This window comes from Mustela putorius, unplaced genomic scaffold (assembly GCF_011764305.1).
Source record: "Mustela putorius furo isolate JIRA1106 unplaced genomic scaffold, ASM1176430v1.1 tig00003942_pilon_pilon_pilon, whole genome shotgun sequence".
Classification (NCBI taxonomy): domain Eukaryota; kingdom Metazoa; phylum Chordata; class Mammalia; order Carnivora; family Mustelidae; genus Mustela; species Mustela putorius.
This window is the reverse complement of record NW_025422087.1, coordinates 16,650,066-16,675,586: the sequence shown is the minus strand read 5'-3', so window position 1 is coordinate 16,675,586 and position 25,521 is coordinate 16,650,066. Positions and strand designations below refer to the sequence as shown.

At 37.4% G+C, this 25,521-nt stretch overlaps 1 protein-coding gene across 5 annotated transcripts in view; it reads right to left on the bottom strand.

Moving 5' to 3' along the window:
* The window catches only part of RABGAP1L (RAB GTPase activating protein 1 like), a 778,147-nt gene that overhangs the window by 316,400 nt on the left and 436,226 nt on the right, over positions 1-25,521 (bottom strand). For all 5 annotated transcript variants that reach the window (XM_045069733.1, XM_013061129.2, XM_013061130.2 and 2 more), the window contains one exon: positions 8,338-8,451. In XM_045069733.1, coding sequence (XP_044925668.1) covers positions 8,338-8,451 — 114 coding nt within the window. The remainder of the gene's footprint in view (positions 1-8,337; positions 8,452-25,521) is intronic.

Genomic DNA, 25,521 nt, shown 5'->3' with positions numbered 1-25,521 from the left:
GCCACAGAAAAATTTTCAACCACAGTCGGGACTTCTGTATCTTTGAAACCAAAATTGATTTCCATGCTTATTATAATTGAAATTCTCTTAATAATTTCTGTCTCAATTTAAGAGCACAGCATACTACATTTCTAGTATAGGCTCCACTGATAAGTTGTCGGAAATAAATGAGGTAATATATGCGAAAGTACTTTGTAAATTTGAAATTATTATAACACATGGAGGCACTGCATAAAAAAAGGACTCTAAGTGTGATGCTGATGTGAATAAGATATATCATTCTGATTGGTAAATCATTAGACGCACTTTTTTTTTTTTTTAAACAATCAGGAGCAAAACAAGGATATCCACTATGATTGCTTCCTTTTAACACCTACAATGGAGGTTCTGGCCAGTGCACTAAGACACGAAAAAGATTATGTGGGGGGGGGGGGTGGACACAAAAAAAGAACTGATAAAGAAGCCACTTTTTAAAAACAAGGTATTAATGTTTCAGGTTTGTGCAAAGTATCCAGGATGGAAACTCAAAGGTATATTGCTGAGAATGTGAGGTATGATGTTGGATATGATTCTAGAAATAAAAATGATTGATAAAAATGAAAGGCCACATTCAGTGGCCTTTTTACATCTAGCAACTTTTGGGGATATGGGATGAAAGTCCTAAAGTCAAAGACTACAGCTCAAATTGGATAGAAAAAGCCAAGGAAAGTATATTTACAAACTTGAGAAGAATATTCAATTCTAAAGTACTTATAAGTACGCTTTCCTGTTTGTGAGTTAACACCACCACCTGAGATTTCCTGCATGAGCACTAAACTGCTAAAAAACAAATCCAGAAGAGAAGGAATTGTGTCACTCAAGAACACAGCACCTCTAGTACTATGTTGAATAGCAGTGGTGATAATGGACATCCCTGCCGTATTCCTGACCTTAGCGGAAAAGCTTTCAGTTTTTCTCCATTGAGAATGATATTTGCGGTGGGTTTTTCATAGATGGCTTTGATGATATTGAGGTATGTGCCCTCTATCCCTACACTTTGAAGAGTTTTGATCAGGAAGGGATGCTGTACTTTGTCAAATGCTTTTTCAGCATCTATTGAGAGTATCATATAGTTCTTGTTCTTTCTTTTATTGATGTGTTGTATCACATTGACTGATTTGCGGATGTTGAACCAACCTTGCAGCCCTGGAATAAATCCCACTTGGTCGTGGTGAATAATCTTTTTAACGTACTGTTGAATCCTATTGGCTGGTATTTTGTTGAGTATTTTCGCATCTGTGTTCATCAAGGATATCGGTCTATAGCTCTCTTTTTTGGTGGGATCCTTGTCTGGTTTTGGGATCAAGGTGATGCTGGCCTCATAAAATGAGTTTGGAAGTTTTCCTTCCATTTCTATTTTTTGGAACAGTTTCAGGAGAATAGGAATTAGTTCTTCTTTAAATGTTTGGTAGAATTCCCCCGGAAAGCCGTCTGGCCCTGGGCTTTTGTTTGTTTGGAGATTTTTAATGACTGTTTCAATCTCCTTACTGGTTATGGGTCTGTTCAGGCTTTCTATTTCTTCCTGGTTCAGTTGTGGTAGTTTATATGTTTCTAGGAATGCATCCATTTCTTCCAGATTGTCAAATTTATTTGCCGTAGAGTTGCTCATAGTATGTTCTTATAATAGTTTGTATTTCTTTGGTGTTAGTTGTGATCTCTCCTCTTTCATTCATGATTTTATTTATTTGGGTCCTTTCTCTTTTCTTTTGGATAAGTCGGGCCAGGGGTTTATCAATTTTATTAATTCTTTCAAAGAACCAGCTCCTAGTTTCGTTGATTTGTTCTATTGTTTTTTTGGTTTCTATTTCATTGATTTCTGCTCTGATCTTTATGATTTCTCTTCTCCTGCTGGGCTTAGGGTTTCTTTCTTGTTCTTTCTCCAGCTCCTTTAGGTGTAGGGGTAGGTTGTGTACCTGAGACCTTTCTTGTTTCTTGAGAAAGGCTTGTACCGCTATATATTTTCCTCTCAGGACTGCCTTTGTTGTGTCCCACAGATTTTGAACCGTTGTATTTTCATTATCATTTGTTTCCATGATTTTTTTCAATTCTTCTTTAATTTCCCGGTTGACCCATTCATTCTTTAGAAGGATACTGTTTAGTCTCCATGTATTTGGGTTCTTTACAAACTTCCTTTTGTGGTTGAGTTCTAGCTTTAGAGCATTGTGGTCTGAAAATATGCAGGGAATGATCCCAATCTTTTGATACCGGTTGAGTCCTGATTTAGGACCGAGGATGTGATCTATTCTGGAGAATGTTCCATGTGCACTAGAGAAGAATGTGTATTCTGTTGCTTTGGGATGAAATATTCTGAATATATCTGTGATGTCCATCTGGTCCAGTGTGTCGTTTAAGGCCTTTATTTCCTTGCTGATCTTTTGCTTGGATGACCTGTCCATTTCAGTGAGGGGAGTGTTAAAGTCCCCTACTATTATTGTATTATTGTTGATGTGTTTCTTTGATTTTGTTATTAATTGGTTTATATAGTTGGCTGCTCCCACGTTGGGGGCATAGATATTTAAAATTGTTAGATCTTCTTGTTGGACAGACCCTTTGAGTATGATATAGTGTCCTTCCTCATCTCTTATTATAGTCTTTGGCTTAAAATCTAATTGATCTGATAGAAGGATTGCCACTCCTGCTTTCTTCTGATGTCCATTAGCATGGTAAATTCTTTTCCACCCCCTCACTTTAAATCTGGAGGTGTCTTCGGGCTTAAAATGAGTTTCTTGGAGGCAAACATATAGATGGGTTTTTTTTTTTTTATCCATTCTGATACCCTGTGTCTTTTGACAGGGGCATTTAGCCCATTCACATTCAGGGTAACTATTGAGAGATATGAATTTAGTGCCATTGTATCGCCTGTAAGGTGACTGTTACTGTATATGGTCTCTGTTCCTTTCTGATCTACCACTTGTAGGCTCTCTCTTTGCTTAGAGGACCCCTTTCAATATTTCCTGTAGAGCTGGTTTGGTATTTGCAAATTCTTTCAGTTTTTGTTTGTCCTGGAAGCTTTTAATCTCTCCTTCTATTTTCAATGATAGTCTAGCTGGATATAGTATTCTTGGCTGCATGTTTTTCTCGTTTAGTGCTCTGAAAATATCATGCCAGCTCTTTCTGGCCTGCCAGGTCTCTGTGGATAAGTCAGCTGCCAATCTAATATTTTTACCATTGTATGTTACAGACTTCTTTTCCCGGGCTGCTTTCAGGATTTTCTCTTTGTCACTGAGACTTGTAAATTTTACTATTAGGTGACGGGGTGTCGGCCTATTCTTATTGATTTTGAGGGGCGTTCTCTGAACCTCCTGAATTTTGATGCTCATTCCCTTTGCCATATTGGGGAAACTCTCCCCAATAATTCTTTCCAGTATACCTTCTGCTCCCCTCTCTCTTTCTTCTTCTTCTGGAATCCCAATTATTCTAATGTTGTTTCGTCTTATGGTGTCACTTATCTCTCGAATTCTCCCCTCGTGGTCCAGTAGCTGTTTGTCCCTCTTTTGCTCAGCTTCTTTATTTTCTGTCATTTGGTCTTCTATATCACTAATTCTTTCTTCTGCCTCATTTATCCTAGCAGTTAGAGCCTTCATTTTTGATTGCACCTCATTAATAGCTACTAGAGGTCCTAGCCTCAGCAATCAGACAACAAAAGGAAATTAAAGGCATCCAAATCGGCAAAGAAGAAGTCAAATTATCACTCTTCGCAGATGATATGATACTATATGTGGAAAACCCAAAAGACTCCACTCCAAAACTGCTAGAACTTATACAGGAATTCAGTAAAGTGTCAGGATATAAAATCAATGCACAGAAATCAGTTGCATTTCTCTACACCAACAGCAAGACAGAAGAAAGAGATATTAAGGAGTCAATCCCATTTACAATTGCATCCCAAACCATAAGATACCTAGGAATAAACCTAACCAAAGAGACACAGAATCTATACTCAGAAAACTATAAAGTACTCATGAAAGAAATTGAGGAAGACACAAAGAAATGGAAAAATGTTCCATGCTCCTGGATTGGAAGAATAAATATAGTGAAAATGTTTATGCTACCTAAAGCAATCTACACATTTAATGCAATTCCTATCAAAGTACCATCCATCTTTTTCAAAGAAATGGAACAAATAATGCTAAAATTTATATGGAACCAGAAAAGACCTCGAATAGCCAAAGGGATATTGAAAAAGAAAGCCAACGTTGGTGGCATCACAATTCCGGACTTCAAGCTCTATTACAAAGCTGTCATCATCAAGACAGCATGGTACTGGCACAAAAACAGACACATAGATCAATGGAACAGAATAGAGAGCCCAGAAATAGACCCTCAAATCTATGGTCAACTAATCTTCGACAAAGCAGGAAAGAATGTCCAATGGAAAAAAGACAGCCTCTTCAATAAATGGTGCTGGGAAAATTGGACAGCCACATGCAGAAAAATGAAATTGGACCATTTCCTTACACCACACACAAAAATAGACTCAAAATGGATGAAGGACCTCAATGTGCGAAAGGAATCCATCAAAATCCTTGAGGAGAACACGGGCAGCAACCTCTTCGACCTCTCCCGCAGCAACATCTTCCTAGGAACAACGCAAAAGGCAAGGGAAGCAAGGGAAAAAATGAACTATTGGGATTTCATCAAGATCAAAAGCTTTTGCACAGCAAAGGAAACAGTTAACAAAATCAAAAGACAACTGACACAATGGGAGAAGATATTTGCAAACGACATATCAGATAAAGGACTAGTGTCCAGAATCTATAAAGAACTTAGCAAACTCAACACCCAAAGAACAAATAATCCAATCAAGAAATGGGCAGAGGACATGAACAGACATTTCTGCAAAGAAGACATCCAGATGGCCAACAGACACATGAAAAAGTGCTCCATATCACTCGGCATCAGGGAAATACAAATCAAAACCACAATGAGATATCACCTCACACCAGTCAGAATGGCTAAAATCAACAAGTCAGGAAATGACAGATGCTGGCGAGGATGCGGAGAAAGGGGAACCCTCCTACACTGTTGGTGGGAATGCAAGCTGGTGCAGCCACTCTGGAAAACAGCATGGAGGTTCCTCAAAATGTTGAAAATAGAACTGCCCTATGACCCAGCAATTGCACTATTGGGTATTTACCCTAAAGATACAAATGTAGTGATCCAAAGGGACACATGCACCCGAATGTTTATAGCAGCAATGTCCACAATAGCCAAACTATGGAAAGAACCTAGATGTCCATCAACAGATGAATGGATCAAGAAGATGTGGTATATATACACAATGGAATACTATGCAGCCATCAAAAGAAATGAAATCTTGCCATTTGCGACAACATGGATGGAACTAGAGCGTATCATGCTTAGCGAAATAAGTCAAGCAGAGAAAGACAACTATCATATGATCTCCCTGATATGAGGAAGTGGTGATGCAACATGGGGGCTTAAGTGGGTACGAGAAGAATCAATGAAACAAGATGGGATTGGGAGGGAGACAAACCATAAGTGACTCTTAATCTCACAAAACAAACTGAGGGTTGCTGGGGGGAGGGGGTTTGGGAGAAGGGTGTGGGATTATGGACATTGGGGAGGGTATGTGCTTTGGTGAGTGCTGTGAAGTGTGTAAACCTGGTAATTCACAGACCTGTACCCCTGGGGATAAAAATATATGTTTATAAAAAATAAAAAATTAAAAAAAAAATTTACAAAAGCAACAGATAGCCTTTAGAAATGTAATGGGACAGATAATAAAGCATATAGAATCATAAAAAAAAAAAAAAAGAACACAGCAAATTTGGGTCTCTCCAACACATTCTGATACATTCATTTCTGATCACCCCCATTATCAAAGGGTGCTGTAATATCATGTTTAGGTCATATATATTTTAGTACATTACAAGCTTTAGCAACTTTTCTTTATTATCTTGAATTCTGAAATGCTTTTAATATGATTCTTTTGTTGTCCACATTTTTACAAAATTTAGTGTAATTTAAAATATTCAGCAGTTACAAGGTATTTTAGAGCTACATTGTTGCAATATTCTTTACTTAGAGGTTTAAAACTCTCTAATCATGTTGCAAGTATACACTAATAATCTAACGTGGCTACATGCAGTATGTGAACATACTACGAACACTGTGTAACGAATTCACGGTTGGATTATTATCTGCAATATCAAAGATGTCAACTATTTAAGTGTGCCAACTATTTAAATGTTATCTTTGTGTTTGGTACTGGTTCAGATATTTCTCCTGTCAATATTGTATAATGAGGGGAATACAGCTTTTACTACAAGGGAGCAAAATTTTAAGTCAGAGGCTGCAAGCACATAAAATCATCTGCTTTGGTTACATGGAAAAAGCTCTCTAGTATCAGCCAGAGAAAAACTGAAGGAAAAAGTTACTTATTGGCTGAAAATATGCTGAATGCGAGGAGGAAAATGTTCTCCCATATATCGTAAATCAGACGCTTCTCCATAAACCAGGAAACTACATAAATTTTGACATGACAAGCTAACTAGCTTATAGAATTTCAAAACTGGTAGAAAAATTTTTAATAATTTTGCCTTTTACAATCATATAATGAATATATTATACAGTTGTAATGGTATTCAATGGTTTGTGGCATTTTTAAAAACTAGACGATGTATTACTTTCCAGAAGTCAGTACACTCTCAGATTTTAAGTTATCTATGCATTTCTAGCACTGAATGATAATCCTCCAAATGGCTACATCAAGAGAGAAGGAAAAAAAGAAAAGAAAAGAAGAGAAAAGAAAAGAAAAACAAGATCAAATATGAGTGGGCCAAGGGCTAAACTACAAATATGCAAGAAGGATTATAATGAAAGCTATGCCATTTGCAGAATGAAGCATCAGTCCTATGTGGATCGCAAGCAGGCAAGTACTTTTATAAGTAATATAAAAAAATCAGTAAATATAAAATGATACTGATATGTACTCCTGAATACTTACTGGCAAATTTCGCTATGCAATGAAAGGATAAATTTGATAATTCAGGAACTGATTACATAACTTATAAGCTTAGCCATGGTACTCGCTTTTTCCTCCACATTATTACAAGACTTTTGTGTAGTTCATCTTCAGTAGTAATCTCTACTGTAATGGGGGGTGAGGACGATGTTAAGTTACAGACAACATTTCATAAGGCATCTTAAATTTGAGGAGAAAGGGCAAAACTTTGCTGAATGGACGTTGTAATTTTTAGCTTTTGGCCTCAATTAGCACTGACAATATGAGTTAAGTATAAATAATGATTTAAAAAGTTATTTTGCAATCCTGATATAACCTTGAAAATTTTTGAAAGAATTTAAAATGGGACATAAAGATGTCTAATGTGACATGTTAGAATACACCATGAAGATGTCTAATGTGCATGAAGATGTCTAATGCATGAAGATGTCTAATGTGACATGTCAGAATACACCAATAATTTCAGAGAACTTGCTAGTATTTAAAAACCACACTGTTTTCTTACCCTTATGTGACAAAAATTGTCAACTGCCACATTATCTTCTCAGGAGGACAGCCATCAGGACTCCTAGCAGCCTTTGCTGCGTAACCTGAGAAGACCTTTTGTTCCTTTCTTGTTAGCAGCAGAGCCAAAATGAGGCGTTACTGAGCACCCTCCCTGATGGGACATGCAGCCAGGAAACTGCCTTCAGGATTCTGAGCTGAGCAGAGAACACTGAGGCAGGAGCAAATGGAGACTCAAGAGACAAGCTGACCTAAGTCAAGTCATTCTGGTTTTAGGCTGACCCTTAACCTAAAAGCCAGCAGTCACAAAAAGAGTCACAAAATTTGACTCCTAGAAAATCACAAAACGCCACTCCCTCCAGCAGTAAAAGCTCAACATCCTTCAAACTGCTCCCTATAGGTAACTCTGCAACCCTAAAACAATGAAACTAACCACCCACTGGAAATGTAAACCCAAAGCTAGAGAGTAAGCCCCTCCCTATACCGTTAGCTAATTTGAAAACCTTAACACCCTTCATAAGAGGCAAAGAGGGTCTCTTCCTCATCTAGGATGAGAGATAGCTACTTTGTGAAATAACTTCCTTCTAGTCTTAATAAATCTTTGTCCCTTCCTCTAAACACCTTGCTCCTGAATTCTTTCTCACACCAGAGAGTTCTTGGCAAGGGGCTTTGGCTGTCTAGCAGCAATAGGGCGCAGTGCAATTAAGAAAAGAAGACAGGAAAAAAAATCTAAAAGTCTTTACAATGGGTTCCTAAGATATGGCCCTGTAAAATAAATTAGAAAAAAATGAGATGGAGGGCCCTACCTTGCAGATCTTGTAGAGTGATTCCTGGCCATCTCCTCCGGTATCTTTAAAGTAATCATGTGCAGGAAATGTACGATGAATGTCTCGGGTGATAACACCCTCCTGGGCTGAGTCCTGAAACAGAAAAAAACAGACCTGGTCATTAATTTGAAATTTCTTTTTAATTAAAAAAAATAATATATATACATGCTAAAAAAAATACTCAAATTGTGCAAAAAAAGTATGCTGCCCCCACCAAAAATACCGGCCTCCCATTCCAGACCCATAGTCCCATTCACCAGACATAAATGCTACCAACAGTTTCTTTTGTATCCTTCATCCGTCTATCTATAGATGTGTGAATATATGCTTATGTGAGAGGGAGGTGAGGGAGAAAAGTTGTATAAACACATCTCTATCCTCTGCTTTTTGAAGCACAAATAGAAGAAAACTATCTGCTCCTTTCACGTAATAAGATAATGTAGAGAATATTTCTCATCAATACATGGTATTTCATTCTCTTTAAGAGCAGCTATCAAAAGTAATAAGGTATCTGGATATGGACATGCCATGATTTGTTTAATATTCTCCTATTAATGACTTCTCTGCATATTTCTGTTTATATTACAAGTAATACCACTAGGAACATTTTTATGCATACATGTTCAACAACAGGTTCCTACAGGTGGCATTGCTAGGTCAAAGAGCATGTGCATTTCCATTTTTGATGAAGGCACTTTCCCTCCAGAGGTGTTGTAACAACACATTCTTCAAATGCTGATGTAGTAGATGGTTTTCCACACCAGCCCGACACCACAGATTCTCTAACTTCTTAAATTTTTGATAATCTGATAAGTGAAAACTCAGACCATAGTAATTTAAAAAGTAAAAATACCCATCATTTCCTCCTGATAGGTTGATTACCTAATGCATTCATTCCAGACAATAAAAAGCCCCAAACGACATTAGGATGACACACGCTTTAAAGATAAATCTAGAAGTTCTTTTTAAGACAAATTCAGGATCCAAAAGCTCAAAATTGAGTAAAAGTGTTAATCATTCATTTGATTTTATTTGATTCCCATAAATGTTGTTTATCTGTTTAAATGTCAAGAAAATAGGATGGGGCTACTTTTAGCAACCCTGATGATGAAAATATTTTGCACAGTTGAAGGAAGCATCTGTGACTACTAGTGCAAATTAAACGTGTCATTTAATGTCTTGCTTCCATAAAGATTTGAACAAATCCCCCATTTCAGTTAAGATCAAGGAAGGAAAAAAAAATGTTTAATACATGAGTTACTTTAATGAGTTCTAGCTCCCTTTTTCTTTGTCTCTGGGTAGTATGTAAGAAGGAAGTTGTTGATTAGCTCTAAGTTAAGCCAGGGCCTTCTCTTGCTGCCTTTTTCACTTCAGCTGCTGTTTCATGCTGAGTGGTAATTAGATCTTATACCATGTGGAGAAAGGACACAAACTGAAATGTTCCAAATTTGCTAGCAAACACCAAACACATTGCAAATCAGTTCAGAGGAAATTCCGATGGCTTAGAGGAATGCACTGCTACAGCTGAATAAAAATGAAACTTAAAAAAATGATCATATCTTTAAGTAAGAGGATACACAGAAAGTGTATATGTATAAAGGCAAATGCAAGTTCTGAGGACAGAGAAAATTTTGAGGGGAGGTGGGAGCACATAAGAAGGTGAATATAAAGGTAATGTACAACGAGCTATGGTCTGGTACAGAGTCTGAGGAGGAGCTCCCTCGAGTAGGGGATCTGGTATCAGGTAGAAGAAAGTTTTCATTGTGCAGGTTTTCCCTAATAGAAGGTTCTCTTTCCACACAGTCATAGTTCCCACTTATAAGCTCTTTGAAAAGATGACCAATGAAAATGTTACTACTTCCACTGCTGAACTATTTCAGGGGCAAACATGTGCTGAGTGGTTCACAAGATAACTCTTTTTACACTTTTCAAGATGTTAAGGGAGAGACATCATTGGACTGTATTCCCTGGAAACTGCCTACTCATTTGGCATCATACTGTGTTTAAATGGTACCAACAGTCTGATTCAGAGAAAGGGAAATTGATTAAAAATTTCTAGAAAGTAACTTTGCATAATACTGAGTAATTTTTTTTATGCATACTTGAATCTTCCTGATTTGTTTCTAAAAATAAATGGGCAAAAAATCAAATGGAAATAAAAATCATCAACTTTTCCTGACTTTAATGAGCCTTCCCTTCCTAGGATTACTTTCAAATGCTTTCTACACATATGTGTTTCTAGAGTTTTCTTCCAACATATTGCTCTCAGTTGACTAAGGGAACAATTTCTGGAACTTCACTTTATAAACTAAATAAAATGTTTTGCTGTATTGTTCACTGATCCCTTTCACATAACCGAAGGTCAGGAGGTACACTAGAGTCTTACAAATAGACCAATATGGTGAAATTGTGTACTAGACTAGAGAAAATAATCATGTTTTCAAAGGTAAAGCTAATCATCTCCCAATTACTCATACTGTTGAGAGTAACAACAGTATATATTTCAAGAATCCAGACCTGAGATTCAGGAGATTAGTCCCAAATTCACTCACTCTTTCAACAAATACTGAATCAAAGCTGATGCTCTGTAAAAGGAAGATAAAATGATGACTTTCAATATTAATTTTCTATTTAGACTTATTCCAATTATAGTTGTGAATTTTTACACAAAGTAAAATAGAGAAGGACCCAAAAGAGGCCAAATATTTCACCACCTAAATATCTGTAGTTAAAAGGTTTCATGTGAAAACACTTTAAAAAAAAATATGACTAGAAACATTTTATAGCACAACCAAAACGGATATGACATCATTTTCATGGAAGGTTCCCATAAGCAGAGTCTCTTTAAATCCTAACCGTTCTCATCGGAATGGGGAGAGGAAAGTGGTCACTCCTTCATGGGCAGCTACACCAATATCCAGAGAGGTTCACATCGTGACCTGCAATTTACTTCCATTCTGATTGTCAGCCCAGTATGGTGTATCAGTGGCTTTGGTTCTATTTCTGGCTACTCTACTTAATATGTGTAGGATCCTAAACAAGTTATTTAATCTCACTAAACTTCAGTTTCCTCATCTGTAAAATGGGATGATAATGCAAAATTTATGTCATGCCAATTGCTTACTTATTCGCATACTGCCTAATAGAAACAGAGTATTCATTAAAGAAACAAGTAAAAAATAGTCAATTATTATTCCTTTTCCTTAAAAACCACATTTAACTGTTTATTATTTTTTATTATTTATTTAGTTGTTTTAAAGATATTTATTTATTTGAAGAGAGAGAGCACAAGGTGGGAGGAGGATCAGAAAAAGAGGGGGAAGCAGACTCCCCGCTGAGCAGGGACCCGGATGCAGGCCTCGATCCTAGGACCCTGGGATCATGACCTGAGCTGAAGGCAGACACTCCATCAACTGAGCCTCCCAAGTGCCCCACATGTAACTACTTAAATGTTTTGGTGAAAATCTATTTTAGACATCTTTCTGCATGTGTGCACGTTAAACAATGAAGGAAACAACATGATCCAAATTCTTTGGATGTCATGAATGTTATGAATGTGCTTTCAGCACGAGGACAGTTTAAGATATATATTCCCCAGTCTGAATTTCCCATCATGTATCTTATGTGTCTTAAATTATCCTTATTTCTACAAATCCATGAATAAAAGCAAAAGTGAATAATTATTTGCATAAAGTAATGTTTTTGCCAACTGGTACACATTCTGGCCCCAGCTCTGCATATATACATGAAATAAAGATATCACAACCCAGGAGGAGGATGGAAAGGTCAGGGTTCAGGAGAAGCTAAATTTGCCAGAGGAGCTACCATGTTCATCACCACTTCAGAATTTAGCTTCTGAGAATCAGAGAAGGGTTAAAGTCATGGTTATGAAGAGGACACATGCCACTGTCCCTCATTCCTTCTGGGCCATCAACACTAAGTATGTAACTAGTAGGCAAAGTCCTTGATGGCATCTGTCCTAACAAGCAGTCAGGTTGGGCCACACACAAAAGCTGACTCTAACCAGAAGTAGAGAGCAACTGTGAAAAGTTTGGAAGAAGGTCTTCAAAAGTGAGTTTTACCTGCCTCCTCACCACTCCACACCCCTGACACTACCACCACGTAGAAACTAAATTTCTATTTAGTTTACTTTGAAGGTTTTTCTTTAATCTCCAAACTGCTAAGTCAAAAGACTTAATTACCTTTTTATTTTCAAAAAAGGTATCATCTCTAGTGTGATAAAATCCATGCTCCAACAGAGGATATAATTTGGCTTGTTGAAAATAAATTTAAAACCAACTCTAAGAGCGATGGTAAGTAGCTTAATTAACTTTTGATCATTTTAAGTGGATTCATTTTACAGCTTGCTATCAAGAGTATTATATGAGGCATTCTTCTAGTATTAAATATATGCCTTAAAATGTCTGCAGTCCTCTTAATTCCTATTCCAAGAGAATCATCACTTACTTGTTTGTTGTGAGAAAAAAAAATATGAATACAGCATTCAAGTGTCAACAAGTATTAGGAAGAGAGGTTTGGATGACCATAGCCTATTTATTTATTTTTTTTTATAAAACAATTTCTGGGCTGTCAACAACTGGAAAGGTATTCTACTGCAGATGATTGTTTTCCCATGTGACCTTAGCACCAGATGCACCAGATGAAGTATAAAAGCGATGTCAGTAAGTGAAAACCTCGACTATACCTTAATTTGCTACATTTTTACAACTATGACAGCATCTTTTCTTATTAATCCCTATTGTCAAATCCAAAGTATAACGCATGTTTACTTTTCATCTACCAAAAAGAACTTCAACTGTATAAATACCATGCTAATTTGTTAGTGTTATTAAAAATGCCACTGTAGACCATGCCTACTCACAGTCAGCAGATAAATGATTCAGAGCTTAAAAAGTACTTGACCTTAGAACGTGCCTTCTATTCTTACTTCACAGGGATCCTCCTTTAGTTCTATGTTGGAGCTAGATCTATGGTAATACATCACAAACTGGTCGGCTTACATGCTCCTGAAAGCAGATGGGTTTGCAGTGGTGGGTCTGATTTATTTGCCTTGATGTTTGCCAAAAATCCAAAGAGGCAGAGATAAAAGGAGAAAATATGAAAGTGCATTCTAGTTTCAAACATGCTATTGAAATCGTGAGCTAGAAACAGTAACACAAAAAGAATGGATCATTGCCAGTCCTCATTCCTTGACTATGCAAGTGGGGGTGGGGGGCAGCCTTAGCATAAATGAGATAATATGGAAGCAAAGAAATAAATGTTAACGAAATCCTACTGTAAGCAGCAACCTTTTTCCCAAGCATTGAACAAACAAGCTGCCAAATGTCTCAGAATCAAAGCCTGACTCAAAGGTCAAAAATATAAGCCACATTCCGGCATCAACTAGAAGGAAATCTCTTCGGGGAGAGAAGCAACAACGAGAACTAAAGGGAGGGGAAGGAAGGGGACAGGAAGAAGTGATAGAGTGACAGATTCCTTGATCCCGAGGGATGTGCCAAGACTGGAGTGGGAAACATGAATACAATAAAGCATTCTTTGGGGACTGGAAGACTAAGCAGCATTGCAGCCTATGGGCACAGCCTGGTTGCCCAGAGAGCCTATGAAATTTAGGTCGGAGCAGAGATGACTCTCTATGACAAATACCTGGGGTTACTTTTAGACTCCAAATACACTCACCAAAAGCATCTACAGCCATATATGGGTATGTCCTCATTTTAGGGTTGCTAACCACTCACTGTCCCAAAATAAAGGTTCAACTGAGGCACTTGGTCTTGGAACCTCAACGAGCAATGATAAACTCTGCAGCTTCTGCTGGAACGAAGCACAATAACTGAACTTCATGGTGTTATTTTCCAAAGTAAGATGCATTTCTAACTCTGTAATATCTTTTAAAAATTATGATTTTTTAAAAAATTTAAGAGCTCCATATTTACTCCTATTGTATAAAAAGAACTTTTTATTTTTCCACAAAACTAAAGAACACCTCTAAATAACTAGCAATTGATAAAAATGCCCATTTTCATCTAATCTTTACATTTTATAACTTTATTGACTTTGTGTATACATCTAGTTATTGTTTTTACAAGCTGAAGAACTCAATATTTTAGAAAACATTCTACCACTCCTTCAATTACTTTATTTATTTTATTATGTTATGTTAGTCACCACACAGTATATCATTAGTTTTTGATGTAGTGTTCCAAGATTCATGGCTTACATATAACACCCAGTGCTCCATGAAATACATGCCCTCCTTAATATCCACCACTGGACCAACCCATCCCCCTACGTCCCTCCCCTCTAAAACCTTCAGTTAAATGCTTCTCTTTGAAACTCTCTGAGCTCAATTAAATATTCTTTTATTTTTTTAAAGATTTTATTTATTTATTTGAGAGAGACAGTGAGAGAATACTAGCGGGGGAGGGAGAGGGTCAAGCAGACTCCCCACTGAGCAGGGAGCCTGATGCAGGATTGGATCCCAGGACCCTGGGATCATGACCTGAGCCAAAGGCAGATGCTTAACTTAGTGAACCACCCAGGTGGCCCCTCATTTACATCTTCTTAAATCAAGTGGCATAAAAATTGAATGTACATAAAAAATTAAGCTTTCTACTTGTTGCTAAGTATAAATTCATTTATGTATACAACAAATACTTGGTTCCGAGTACATACTCAGAATCAGGCATTATATTACATGCAGAAGATACAGCTATTAGCAAGGCAACATCCTTTCCCTATGGGACTTATATTCTAGTAACAGGGAAAAGAGACAAAAAACAAGTGTATCATATTGGTTAGAGAAAAGAACTCTGAAAAATAAATAATAAAACAAGGTAAATAGACAGTGAGTGAGGAGAAGGTTGATATTTCAGGTGGGGTGGTTTTTCCTTTCTGACTGTTCAACTCTTCAAAGAAAGGGAATTACAGGCAAAGGGGAAAGGTATGTACAAAAGCCCTGAGGTAGGAGCAGAATGGCAATACTTTTAGATACTTTCCAGAGTTTTACTGACCTCTGTTTGCAGGTGTCTTCAATGAATTGCCAAAAATTATTCCAATATTCTGGATTAACATGGTTACCTCAGAAATTCATAAGTACAATATAGATTTATAAATTTTATTATTTATAAATTTATAAGTATAAGATGTTTTATTTTTATTTATTTATTTATTTATTTTTTATTATTTGTTTGACAGACAGAGGTCACAAGCACGCAGAGAGGCAGAGAGAGAGGAAGGGAAGCAGGCTTCGCTGCGGAGCAGAGAGCCTGATGCGGGGCTCGATCCCAGGACCCTGGGATCATGACCTGAGCTGAAGGTAAGAGGCTTTAACCCACTGAGCCACCCAGGCGCCCCAGTATAAGATGTTTTAATTAATACATTTGAATAATATCCTCCTGGTTGCACAAGTCTCTACGAAAGTTTACCATTCAAGCATCTATCTAACACCTGTCATGTGCAAGATATTGTACTAGGATTTACAGGATCAAAAAAAAAAAAAAAGATAGAGGCCATTATATCCCTAAGTTGCAAGAGGTTAAGAGCTTGTTAAGACAAGATATAGGTGCAAATATCACTGGAAGGAAACATATTCTAACAGCCAAATAAATGATATGGAAAATCCAGCAAAGAACGTGACTATAGAAAAGTTCATTGGTGAAAGGAGCCTTCTCAGAAGATGGGGTCTGGGTTGGATACCATAGACATGACGGATTCAACAAAACGGAAAGATCTCAAGAGGATACAGTTGATCCCTGAACAGTCTTGGGATTAAGAGCACAAACTCCCCATGCAAAAATCCACGTATAATTTTGATCCCCCCACACTTAACTACTAATGGCCTACTGTTGACTGGAAGCCTTACCAAAACATAAATAATCGACCAACAAATATTTTGTATGTTATACATATTATATACTGATTCATACAATAAAGTAAGCTAGAGGAAAAAAAAAACGTTAAGAAAATCATAAGGATGAAAAATATACTTACGGTACTGTTCTGTAATTATCAGGTAAAATCAGGGTATAAATGTACCCACACAGTTCAAACCTATTTTGTTCAAGAGTCAACTGTATGTGACAAGGTGGCATGAGCAGAAATTCCAAAGCAGGAAACTACTCCTGGCATGCCCAGGAGATATGATTCTAATTGTCTGAGAAGGGACTTCATAAAGGGGCAAGCTGAGTGGGATCCAGAATATGGAAAGATAATCTTGAATGAAGATGTTTTAACAGTCCTATGGACCTCAAGGAACCATTTCATCTGGCCATTTCATTTCCTTGTCTTTATAGTTAGTTTTGTGAACTCTTGTTTCATTTTGATCTCATCTGATTTTATTTCTCTGAAAGAATTAGTGTGGGGTGCCTGGGTGGCTCAATGGGTTAAGCTGCTGCCTTCGGCTCAGGTCATGATCTCAGGGTCCTGGGATCGAGTCCCGCATCAGGCTCTCTGCTTGGCAGGAGCCTGCTTTCTCCTCTCTCTCTCTGCCTGCCTATCTACCTACTTGTGATCTCTCTCTGTCAAATAAATAAATAAAATCTTTAAAAAAAAAAAAAAGAAAAGAAAAGAAAACCAAACCCACAAATATTAAAAAAAAAAAAAAAGAATTAGTGTGTAGTGAAGAATTAACCTTACACAAAAGAGTGCTGGCCTTTATCCCTATTTACTAGGAGGTGATCTCTATGCTCCCGGAATGCCATGCTTGATAGGAGGTCATTGTTTGCATGTGGGCTTTGCGACCCAACAATCTAACTGTGTGATTTACCATGGGGCTTAGAGTCATGCAGCATAGGTTCTATCTATAAAGAGACTAAAAAACTAAAGGCCATTCATGTGGGCAGTACATGAATAGCCCCTATAAAAACTCTGCACAACAAGACCCAAGTGAGCTTCCCTAAACGAAGGGGCAATAGCCCATGTATGTCATTACATACTGAAGCCGGGAAAGCTATATTGTTAATGACTCCATGGGGAAAAGACAAAAAAAGAGTTCCATGTTTGGCATTTCTCCTGGACTCTGCCCAATGTGCTTCTTCCCTTGGCTGGCTTTAATCTGTTTCCTTTCGCTATAATACACTGGCACCATCAGTTTAACAGCTTCCACTGAGTTCCTTGAGTGTTTCTAGTGAATTATTGAACCTCAGGGTGATGCTGGTAACACCCTGAACTTACTATGAGAAGTGATAGCAGTCTTGTGTGGACTATTATCCCTTTTTAACTTCTTAACCAGTTTTATTATAACAAGTTTATCATCAATAATTTTGAAAATCTCACTGTGGTATTCTCACCAATAAATTTTGTTTATTCAAAGATATTTATTGTTGCCTATCATTTCCTGTGACAAAATATTATTCATAATAAAACAGTCTCCCAATATTGTGTTAATTCAGATGACATTTTATTTTTTTTAAAGATATTTTTTATTTATTTGACAGAGGCAGAGAGGCAGGCAGAGAGAGAGGGGGAAGCAGCCTGCCTGCCAAGCAGAGAGCCCAACGTGGGGCTCGATCCCAGGACCCTGGGATCATGACCCGAGCTGAAGGCAGAGGCTTTAACCCACTGAGCCACCCAGGTGGCCCTCAGATGACATTTTAAAAAGCCACCTTGAAGGTAAGGGCACCTACAGTTGGTTAGGCACCCACCCAACTCTTGATTTTGGTTTAGGTCATGATTTCAGGGTTGTGAGACTGAGCCCTGCCTGGAGCTCTGTACTGGGGGTGGAGCCTGCTTGAGATTCTCTCCTTCCCTCTTCCTCTGTCCCTCGCCCTCAAACCCTAAAAACAAGCCAAATAAGTGAAATAAAATATGAAAAATAACCTTTAATGCAGAACCCTACAGGTTAAAAATAATGGGACCACTATTGGCCATTTCACCACTTGTTCACTAAGCTCCCCGAAAATCCAAATGTGATTAGTGAAGACCACTAAATTAAAAGGGGAACAGACAACTATTGAAGTGATCCTATAATTCACCTACATAAAGGGTCACCTGAAACCTAAAAGGAGAGTGAGTGGAAGGGAACAATAACTAACATTTGTAAGTAAATGTCAATAATGTATCTATTTTAAAAATCCTTTAAGATCAATAAAGTTCCACATGCAGGGATATGGATTTTGAAAAAGGCAATTAATTTTTATATGAGGTCAGGTTATATAATTGCCATTTTGTTCCTTTTTATAACAGCACATTTCCATTAACCTAAGTTTTTACTCAGCTAGGAGAAGATGCTGATCACCACAACAGTAACAAAAGAAACAGGGCAAAGAACAGAAACATTTGTTCCTGAGAGACTGTAAGAGTTCTAATTCTCAATTATAAAGGTTATTTCAATGAATTAAATATTCAAATCCCATCTAGTAAGTGTACTAAAGGTCATTTTTTTTGTTTTACAAATTCTAATTAATATCATATTTTTCTGATAATGTACTTCGTTCAATTTTCTCTATTCAAGAAGGTCAATTTCTGTTTCTCCAACAGATTTTCCTGGAAATAGAAAAAAATGTTCTTTCCAATAAGGCATATTTGAAGCTTTATTAATCCTTTCTGGAATAAATAATGAGTAGAAACCTGGAGATTTTTATTCTACAACTTTTTTTCCCTCTATATTGATTCAGAAATGAGCATTACTTTTCTAAGACTTAGGCGATCTAGGGAAATATATATTCCAACTACTCAACACAGTATATTCCTTTTTAGTTTCTTAACTGATTCCTTGTCTGTGTACTCCTTATCTGATGGTGCTACATCCTTACCCTTGTTCTCCGCTCACCCTCCATGTTATGTTCTTCCTGGGAAATCATATCCATTTTTGTGACTCCAACTACCATCTGTCTTCTTTCTCCTTGCTCTTTACTGAAGTAGGTGCCAAGCCTTACCAGTTATCAGAATCATCTGAGAAGCTATTTTGGAACCCAAATTTCCAGATCTCACCTAGATTTAAGTTACCAAAATCTCTATAGTACTTCCAGGCAAGCTGTGTTTTTAACAAATTCCTACACAGCCACAAGCAAAAATCTACAAATTGTTATCTAGGAACTACTGGTCTAAGAGATCTATCATTTTACATCTAAAACTGGACAAGTCAAACACTCAAATCAGAATTCCCCCATTTAATCAGGTGTCGCATTATATTCTTGGTCTCAACAGAGTGAAAGTCCATGTCTGAGTTGATATCCCAAGAGTTAGTCTGAAAGTTGTCTTTTTCCATTTTCCTTCCTTAGTCAATTGGTCCTTTGATCTTCCATTCAGTTGTATTAATTAACTGGTACCCATGCCTGTATATCCCCACTTGGGTATCACTTCTAGGTAGACCATGATCAGTTGTTATTTATCTTTGTTTCCCTGTCACTGGGACTTTGGTAGATGCTTTGTAAATGTGCTAAATAAATCAGAATAAGGGAAGCAGGCATGGTGAGTGTATACTCTCCATAATGGAGAGTATATATAATTTCTGCTTCAAGTTCTAAATTCCCTTGTAACCTCATTTAGTCAGATGCAGTAGCAAAAGGAAATAATCTGCCCCAAATCAAAGATGACACAAGTACTCATAGACTTACAAGCCAAACCTTCATAGCAAAGTGTATACCAAAGTGTCCTTACTCCCAATGCAAAAGATGACACATGGACATAACTAAAGCTATTACTCCAGAAAAAAAAAAAACAAACGGATCTCCGTCTTAAAAAAGAAATTAGTAATTCTACAACCATTGGAATAGCAAAAATTGTAATAAAAAACTGTTTGCAGTTTTCTGAGTTTTTCTCAGTTTTACCTCATTTTATATGAAAAGCAATAAAAGATAAAGATATATTAAAATGTTGCATTATTTCAAAATCAGTCCTTTTACTTCAAAAACGCCAAAGATAAATCACATAATTATTGTGTTCAAAACCCTCCCAGAGGCAAAGCACATTAAATATGATGTTTTAGAAATCTACAGTAACCTTCCGAGTTTACACGTTAACTCTTTCTCAGTAAAATAGCTTGAAGTAGCAGACTGAGATCACGGTTTGGCAAGAAGCAGGGAATTCCCATCCACTGCCGCTCGTGATCGTAGCATTTAACAGGCTCAGATTCTCTACAAGGTTCTTAATACCATATGAAATCAAAGTAAGATACAGATCCTCCTCTTTTATTTGAGGGCCTTTAGAAGTTACAAATTAAGGGATTAAGGTCTTCTATTCTACTTCATAAGATTATAAGATACATATGAAAGGAGGATTTTTTTTTTCTATCTTCTAGACTGCTAGTTATTTAGCTTCTAAAACACTGACTGGGAAACATACAGACACACAGACCATTCATGGCTGTGGTCCTTCTCACTTTTGAAGCACTACTCCCCGCTCCTTTCATCAATATCCATATTTGCTTCTGGTTTAAATGCTAAGAGAGCCATGGATTTTTATGTTTTTGTTTTGTTTTTTTTGCTAATAGACCCAAGTTACTAAGAGAGGATGTTTAAAGTCTAAATTTCTGAAAAAGAAAATGTAACTGGTTAAACATTAAGAAATTGCAAAAGTAACCCCACTTATTTCTCATTTATTAAGTTGCCATTTGTGCTTGGACTTGGTTCAGTAGTCATTGGGGACTGAAAGGAGGGGTCTTCCCACGTGTTTGTCAGGCACTGTTTCTTTATTTAGACCTGGTTCTACAAAGAAAAGCTCTCATCTTCTCAAAGCTTTACGTGGTTGATACCAAGTCACACGTAACAGTTCCTATGTTGCAAAGTAACAAGGCATGACTGACAATTATTCACAATATGAAAATAAGTAATATTATTCTTTAGACAAACCAAGGGTTGTTTAGGTCAGTTAGGACATGTTTTCTTTTCTGGAATCACCAGAAAAGGTGGTTTATGCTTTATGCTTAGACTGTGACAGTGGCATCTAAATCAGGATGGAGAAGATTTTCTCTATTTTACTCTGTACAGTACTTTCAGGTTTAAACTACCTAAAGTGCTGACTTGCTCCTGCGTAGCATTCAAATCCATCTACAATGTAGCTCCCCCCACTATCCTCAAAAAATGAAATAAAATGAAACCTGATTCCACTCCATCCGAATCACCTCCTATTCCACAAAACTGCACTATTCTTTCAAGCTTCAGTGCCTTTGTGCGATTTCCTCTGCCTTGGAAGGCCCTATTTCCCACATTCCTCCTGTTGAAATCCTGTCCATTTATAAAGGCTCATATAGACTCCTTTCATGGTGCTTTCCTAATGATCCCAAGTGAAAATAATGCTGTCTTCCCTTATGACCTAATAACACCACGGTATATAAACATATACAAAACCTATAACATATTGCTTTGGGGAAAGATGTATTGTACCTCCTCTAAGCTCCGGGCCACTTGGACATGGTGTCATACATTAATACATTTAGTACCCTATATATAGGAGGAGCTAAACAAATAATTGTTGAATAAATGATTTTATGAAAGGAGAAAATGGTAAACCGAGGCAGAAAGTCAAGAGAATAAAGAATAACCCATGTTGTTGCTCTTTAAGTGGAAGGTGAGTCAAGTCCCACACTGAGCCACAAATGGAAACTAGGTTGGGCAAATCTTCCTTTCTTGGGCACTCACTTCTGCCCTGTGAAATGCTCTGAGCTGGCTCCTTGGGAAGAGGGGATATAAAAACCATCCTAAAACAGAATGTCATCTGACAGGGCTACTGCCACGGCCAATGCCACAGTGAACGTTTTTACCCACAAGAAACAGGTGGTCTCATTGTTCAAAACCCTGCTCTTCTAGGGGTTCCTCAAAGATAACTTTGGACAAGTTAGCACATTTTCGTTCATAATGCTAACTTCCCGATTTTGTTGTTGTTGTTGTTGTTGTTGTTAGAGAGAGAGCAGGGGGAGGGGGCAGAGGGAGACGTAGAGACTCCCAAGTGGACTCCGCATCAAGCAGGGAGCCAGGCATGGGCCTTGATCCTACAACCCTGAGATCATGACCTGAGCCAAAACGAAGAGTCAGACAGACGCTTAACTGAGCCACGCAGGCGCCCCAAATTCCCAATTTACAGGAAAGAAGAATAAAAGAGGCCTTCACACAGATTTATCGTGAAAAAACAGAAAGCACACATTTTACTTAAATCTACCTCCCACCTAGCAAAGGCTAGAATCCTTTATGGAGTGCAGTGCTGCAATGTTCGAAATAGCCACCAAAAACAGCACTCCTCCAAGTTAGTATTTCTTGCTGACTACGGTTGGGCTATGTTCACGATCATAGTGGTAAAATAGAATACACAGACCTGAAACATGGAGAGGATAGCATGAACTAGAGAACCTGTAACAAATGTAGCAAACTGAGAGCTGCAGGGAGGGGAAAGGAGCAGTGGTAGCTTTGGACTCTCTAAACAATAAAGATGCAGCATTCTGAGCCCCAGTGTCAGTCGAGACGATAACTCTGCCCTTGCCACCGAGGGAGCATCTGCAACTCCTGAAAGTCAGGAGGACATAGAGTTGGGATGGACTAAATGAGGCAGAATGAGTGGTTTGGCTCTAACCCCGAGAGCAGGTATTGCAATATCCCTGTACCGCTGGCCCTGGTGAGAATCAAGGGGATATCCCCAAAGTTGGAGAGGGGGGTTGAAAAGAAGGGAGGGAGTGTAACAGTATTTCATGAGTAAAAGAATTCTTGGCTTCTTAGCTTTTTGTTTGCATTTTACTGAAGGATTTAAGTAGGGCAGCTGTCCTATAGAGAAAGTGTACTAAATTCAATGTGCTCAGCTACATTGTGAGCTCTAGTTGTCTTATAATTTTATAATTCCACAAGAGTTAAAAGCTACTGTGTTTGCCCCAACTTTAGGGTTCCCAGAGAAAATGTAAGATGCCCAGGTAAACTGCATGGGATTTACTATTGCATGGGAAACATTTATGTTAAAAAATTAGTTTTTGTTTCTCTTAAATTCAAATTTAAGTGAGCATCCTATTATATGCTAAATCCGGTAGCATTCTCCAGTTTTCTAATATCACAGTGCTGGGAATATCAATTCCTGAGTATTCTTTATATACCTTTCTTTTTTTTGTTCAGTTGTTTTTACTTACTTGGTCTGAAAGTTACCATATTTGATGTGAACGAGTCACATCTGACTTCTCAAGCAAGTTGTGTTAAATTTACTTAATACAAATGAGCAAATATTAAACACCACAGATACTGCTATGAATAGACTGAGAAAGATCTAAACTATTCAAGACTGAGAGGAAAATGAGGACATCAAGATAACAATGGAGACACCATTATTAATGAGAATACCAAGCCTGTGAGGCTTAGAAAAACTGAATTGATGACCTGGAAAATAAGATCAAATTAAGATATAGAAGACTGGTCTGAAGTCCCTGAAGACATGAAGGCAGAGAACAGATAAAGATTCTTCTCAGTGAACAGACCACAAAGATGCTGAGAATATTTACTTAAGTCAACAACACTCTTGTGCTTAAATGCCAAATGAAGGTCAATCAATTAATATCCGAAAAGCTTCTCTGGTCAAAGGAATGGCTTCAAAATTAGCATAAGGGCATATACCTACAACTGAGATTTCCGTGTTGTGCTAATCTTTATCAAAGGAAAATTAACTGGGGTGCCTGGGTGGCTCAGTGGGTTGAGGCCTCTGCCTTCGGCTAAGGTCATAGTCCCAGGGTCCTGGGATTGAGCCCCATATCGGAAGCAGGGAACCTGCTTCCTCCTCTAGCTCTCTCTGCCTGCCTCTCTGCCTATGTGATCTCTCTGTCAAATAAATAAAATCTTAAAAAAAAAAAAAGGAGAATTTATTGTTCTAGTATATACACACAAAGATTGATAGGGAAACAGTATCTGGACACAAGTTGAAAGACGGGTATGGTGGCCCGGGGACAAGCTACCCTCACACAGAACACAAATTCAGGAATAACAAAAATTTAATGGATTGTGTATTTTAAACAAAACTTTTTCATTTAATATTTTAAGTCAATAAGCATGAGATCCATTTAAATACTAGCTATTTTTCTGAATGATTTTAACATTTTTATTGAAATTTTATAAACTAGCATACACTAAAGTATCTGATTATAATGGTGCACTTTTGAATAAATTGTTAGTCTTTCCTTGAATACATTGTAATTAATTGAAAAATGTGATTTTTCTTCTCTTCATAATGAATCCTTTAAAATAGAGAATTTTTAATTGAAAACTATTTGAATGGACACTTCTTATTTTAAACAGAAACTTTTTACTATAGGTACAAAGAAACACAAATGCACATGATAGTTCAATTCCTTTAAAATAGTTTTCATCAGTTACTTTGGTCTTTTTGGCTGCAACCAACTAACTGTAGCAGGACCTCAGCTCCCATGGTTCAGGACTGATAACCCACCATCCCCACTTCTTAGGGCTGAACTCACTAAGGCGTTGGGAGTCTCTAAAAGTAAGCCAAACAGACTGTGACTAGGCAACATGAGCATGTACAAAGAAGCACATTATCTTGGAAGAATTTGATATTTCAATCAAAAACAAAATCACTTCTCCACACTGAGTTTGAAGCCTGCTTTAGATTCTCTCTCTCTCTCTCTCTCTCGCTGCCCCCCTCCTCCCTCCTCTTGCATGCTCTCTCTCTCTCTCTCAAAAAATAAAAAAAATAATAAAATGAAAAAATCACCGAGGTAGTCAAAATGGGAAAAATCTGAACTTTGCTCTAATTTCTCAAACTTGCTTCACAGAATATTGACAACAAATCCATTGTCTCTGGGCTTGGTGTTCCTATCCCATCAAACGAGACTATCTTGTCCTCCAAAGGGGCAAACTTGATTTCATGTGCCCTACCTGTCCAGTAAATCACCAAATAGTTCTTCAACCAGGTGTAGGGAGAAAGGATCATAAGAAAAGAGTGAGCAAAATTTAGCTTTCTTTGAATGGGAGGGAAGGGGCAGTATCCTGAAGTTAGTTAATGGGCCATATTTCAAAGTGAGGTTGGGTAAGGTAGCTGAAGCACTGGTCTAGAATCAATGCTTTCCAAAAGAAACAGAATGCAAGCCATATATGCAATTTATAATTTTCATGAAGCCACATTCAGAAACTAAAAAAAATAGAGGAAATTAATTTTAATAACCTTTTATTGAAACAATGAATCTGAAATATTATCTGTTGAGATAATACATGTTGATGTAACCAA